Source organism: Mytilus edulis, chromosome 13, assembly GCF_963676685.1.
Source record: "Mytilus edulis chromosome 13, xbMytEdul2.2, whole genome shotgun sequence".
Taxonomy (NCBI): domain Eukaryota; kingdom Metazoa; phylum Mollusca; class Bivalvia; order Mytilida; family Mytilidae; genus Mytilus; species Mytilus edulis.
In genome coordinates this window covers 16,811,473-16,816,311 of record NC_092356.1, presented here as the reverse complement: position 1 = coordinate 16,816,311, position 4,839 = coordinate 16,811,473, and the positions used below count along the sequence as shown (strand labels likewise).

At 33.7% G+C, this 4,839-nt stretch overlaps 1 protein-coding gene across 1 annotated transcript; it reads right to left on the bottom strand.

Moving 5' to 3' along the window:
- Positions 1-738: 738 nt before the first annotated feature.
- On the bottom strand, positions 739-4,418 carry LOC139501349 (uncharacterized). Its single transcript, XM_071290395.1, has 3 exons — positions 4,239-4,418; positions 1,685-2,015; positions 739-873 (listed from the first exon to the last, which is right to left on the bottom strand). The coding sequence occupies exons 1-2, from the start codon at positions 4,315-4,317 to the stop codon at positions 1,693-1,695; spliced, it is 402 nt and encodes a 133-aa protein (XP_071146496.1). The 5' UTR covers positions 4,318-4,418; the 3' UTR covers positions 739-873; positions 1,685-1,692.
- Positions 4,419-4,839: the final 421 nt, after the last annotated feature.

Sequence of the window (4,839 nt, the reverse complement as noted above, 5' to 3'; positions counted from 1 at the left end):
AAACTATACAAATCAGTTAAAAAACGCCATGGGAACTGCTCATTGTTGAAGGCGGTACGATAACCTATAGTTGTTAATTTCTGTATCATTTGGTCACTGGTGGAGAGTTAGTTGTCTCATTGGCAATCTTACCACATCTTTTTTATAACACTTAAAATTAATTACCATTAAATACATACTAGTAAAAATATCAGCTTTGTTAGTGTGTGAGTGTTAGAAACTGGGGAAGGGCGAGGTTTCTCCAAAATGTTGTGTGTGTTTGTCTTTTAAAACCTTTTGCCCCAAGTGTACTCATGAAACTTTAACATTGCAGGGTACATCGATTTCATGTGATGGATGAACATCAATCAGATTGCAAACTAACTGCAAAATTGGGTAAAAAAGAGAAATTAGGCCATCCAAGGATTTGTTTAGTCTTACTATACAAATCCTTGGGCCATCAGTTTGACATTGGACGACACTTCATTGAAATACATTAAACATCTCTTTAATTCATATTTCCATCGTTGGGTCCTCCACCGTATATCCAATTGTCAGTAGATACATGGATACGTGTATTCTATATGATAGTAGTAATGTGGTTCGTTAGGAAACCTGACGTGGGCAGTTGGACATTAGGGCTCAGTCCGTATAAAAAAAACCATGATAATTGCCGGTAGATAAAATTACAATGATTTTTTCGCATGTTGAGCATATTCAGATGTTTTTCAAATATCGTTACAATGAAAATTGACCACGGACGTTTTTCATATTTTATTTATAAAAAACAAAAGTTGGTGATAATAATACAATACATGATGATAATCCCCTGTACCAATACAAATACATTTTAGTTGCTGCTAATAAGTTATGGCTGTTTGTTGTCTAATAATCCTGTAATAGAAATAGGTACAATGAATATCATCATTTGCTATAGAAGATGAATATCACTAGTTGTATCCGTGTTAATTCACGTTAATTTTGAGACAATGATTCAATCACCGACTTTGTTAATCCAATATTCGATAAAAGACCTAAACATTGATGTTGAATTGATTTTTTCTTTGGTGGGCTTGGTATCACAGCGGTTTTTTTTTTTTTTTTTTTTGTTGGTTTTCTTTTGTGTTCGTTTGAAAATTTCATACAAAATGTTAGCGTGTTGTCTGTCAAGTTTAATATTAAGAAGCTGCATGCTGTGAAATATTCCGTGTGAAGGTCTCAGACCTGACTTCAAGGAAAAAAAGCGGTTATAATAGTACTCATAAATTATTTTTCTAGTATCTTAGTATAGAAAGTCCCTGGTTTACCACAAAGAAAATAATAATCATAAAAGTATTCTAAATTAACGTTTTCATGAAATCGTTTCTGCATTGAAGGTTAATTGTATGCTTTAAATTTGTCTACAAACTAACAATATATTATATATTAAGAAACAAATATTTTCCTTAGCATTGACATCCTACCTAGGACTACTTAATCAATCTCATTAACTTAATTTGTAAAGCAGAAAATGGTCAAGTTTTTTTAGTAGTAGATTACTCACAGAAAGAATTTATTAGCATGTATACTAGTAGTATTGCTCATTGTTGAAGGCCGTACGCTGACCTATAGTTATTAGGGTTTAAGTCATTTGGTTATGGCTGGAGAGTTGTCTCATTGGCAACTATACCACATCTTCTTATTTTTATAGTAATTTATTACTTACAGAATCGTTTACGGGTGTGGGTAACAACAATAGCCACCCGTACTCATGCATGCTGGTTCGAAGTCATAGCTTGCACAGTGGGTATTCAGTATGTTCATTTGTCCAAAAAAGTCCAGTTGTGGTGGTTGTCTTGGTTGATGTGCTCTCCCTAGAGGGTTAGGCCCACGGCCACGTCTTCTACCACGTGGTGCAGGTGGGGGAGGTTGTGTTGGTGCCGCACCGGCTCCTGCCTCGGCTGCCTCGGCGGCTTCTCCCGGGGGAGTACCCTGAGCTGCTACTCTATTTACATCAATGCAGAACCCACGTTCGGCAACGCATCCTCTCATCATGTCTACAAATAAAGTACAAAATGTATGAGGAAGTGATTGATTGATGATCGAATGATGGTTCATAAAAGTCCAGTTAGGATATTTAATGCATGTTCAGGATGAGAACAAATCAACATTAAATACAATACAAGAGGTAGGTCCAGTTTTAGAGGCCGTTCGGGATAAAAGTCGGGGACATTTGAGTATAGTATAATGTATAGTGACCGAACATGTCTTCTATTGTTTTTCAATATTCCAGCTTAAAATGACTACAATTATTAAAGTTATCAAAAGGTTTATATCAATATAAAAATAATTTCTATCGTAAATGAGTCCAAGATTTTAAGGAAAAAGTTGTGAAATGAAATCGAAATTGAATGAAATATTACTGTGTTACTATTTTAAGAAAATAGCGACAACAGGAGGTGTGCGTGTTGCTGTATAAAATTTGGCACATGAAAAAGAATAATTGTGGAGATGACAGTAGAGTGCTCCGTATCCCGAATCCCGCTTTAAATTATATCTTCCATTTTCCATGCACTTTGTTAACCCGCTATATCCAACTTGATCCACCTTTTAACACCTCTATACCCCTCCCCAATTTTAACTCCCTATATCCCACCTCCATTTTAATAATTTCAGACATCAACTATATATTTACTGTCGATATACAATTTCGTTTAAGTTTCGAATATTTTATAAGAAAGAAAAGGAACGATCGTTTTTCTTTTTTCGATTTTGCTATTCCTGTCAAAATATCTAAGAAATTCTATGGGCTTCGTAGATGACTATATTATTTTACTTTTTAATTGCAATATCGTCACTGTAAATACACATCACATCGAACATTACAGCATAAAACTGTCAAAGACGGTAGAATGAACTTTACATTTATTAGTGCCCAGGGGCCAAAACATATGGTCATTTATAGAAGATATATATATATAAAAAAAAGACTTGAAGGTAAAAAAAAGTAATGCATAAATATTATATATCAAAATAAATATTTCGGGTTGGTGAAAAGAATAAAATACAAAAATAAAGACATTACCAACAGTGCAGCTACCAAATTTAGAAAGGATACGACAAAACTAAAAGATTGAAATAATAAAAGCTCATGACTACACTAGAAAAAAAGAGACCGGATGTCTTAACCGTTGAAATGTCTTTATTAAGGGTCAATGACAAAATGATTGCTTGATTGTTTGGAGTTTAACGTCACGTTAACTTGGCCGCATTCTTATAGTCAGTACGAATCAAGACGATATTAAGTAGATATAGACGGAGGATGTGGTATGAGTGCCAATGAGACAACTCTTCATAAAAGACTCTTATCATTTCGACATATTAAGGGGCGTGGAGCGCGTACGTCCCCTTTTATTGGAAAATATATCATTGTCAAAAAAAAGGGATCGTTATGCTCGTCGCTAGTTCTTCCGTTTTATTGCATATCGCATCACCCCCTTCCAAAAATCATGGGCAACGTAATTTACGGAGACGGAATGTTAATTTAAGAAAATCTTGTCCTGATAATCTCTTCCTTTTTATTTTATGTCACATAAATTTGAAAATCCTGAAAATGAAATCTGAAATATTCCGATGAATATAAAATAAGAAGATGAAGGCAAATTTCATACACATATGTATTTATGAAGGATCTGCGTGTGGTTCTAAACGCAGAGTGTCCGAATAATTTTTGTTCAACTGTCTATAGATCCAATAGAAGCAACTTAATTGGTCAAAACTCTCTACTTTCATCTGGTTTTTTTTAAATCACGTTAAATTACAAAATATGATGCTGAAGATATTACCCTCAATAAGGTACAACTTCGGAACATTTTTTCAAAATTGTATCGAGTCTCGTCTGCTTATTTTTGAATGAAAATTGCATATCTATATTTTACCTTTAAAACAAAGCAAAATTCCGAGTTTGTATTTTTCTTCTCCTTTTTTTTTTTTTTTTTTGCATTACCACACAGGATGTTATACTATTTCGTTAATGGTTACTTTTACAAGAAAATTCACATTTAATAAAAAAAAAAAACTTATTTCCTAATTCACAATAAAAAGATTAGGTGTAGTATATAAAAGAAAAAAATACAATTGGCAAAAAGTATCTGGATTAATCAAATAAACATCGGCATTATTATTCTCTTCTGAGTGTAAATGTTTACCAGATGTTTAACGTTTTTAGAATACGAACAAGCTTCAGTTTACAGATTAGAAAATGGTAAAACACAACTCACCTTGAAATTCACCCATCTGGGCTGCACTTAGTGCAGCGAAAAGCACTATTGCTAGAATAGTGCATGGTACCGGCCGCATCGTGCAACGGTCCAAAATGTGAACGAGCTCAGTCGCTGTCTACTTGTCTTAATACGCAACTAGATTGACAACTACTATAAATATAGTAATAAAAACACTCCCTACGTAGTTTTTACAGCAGTAGCAATCATTCTTGTCATAATATGACGAGTCGGTATTTACCAAATAGGACAATAAACCATGTAATGGCTAAGAAAGTGGAGACTAACTTTTCTGACACACGCATATAAATATATAAGTGTTATTTCATCTCGTTTTTAGCATCGTGTCAGGGTATAAGAAAAGACTTGAATGTCTATAAATAGAAATATAAAAGCAATAATATAAAGTATTATTCGTCTCAATGCTTGACATTTTGTCATGTCGGAGTCTTTTCATAGCTCACTATACGGTTATGGTTTTGCTCATTGTTGAAGGGCGTTCGATGACATCATTAGCTCTCTGGTGCATGGAATATATGTCTTATTGGGAACCATTCCACATCTACATTATGTTATAAAAATCTGATAAACATACTTCTTT

Excerpts from the sequence above, each read along its gene's own strand:
- LOC139501349 (XM_071290395.1), bottom strand. The coding sequence starts at position 4,317 with ATGCGGCCGGTACCATGCACTATTCTAGCAATAGTGCTTTTCGCTGCA. Across the intron at positions 2,016-4,238 it reads CCAGATGGGTGAATTTCAAG|ACATGATGAGAGGATGCGTT; the intron begins GTGAGTTGTGTT and ends CTTTATTTGTAG.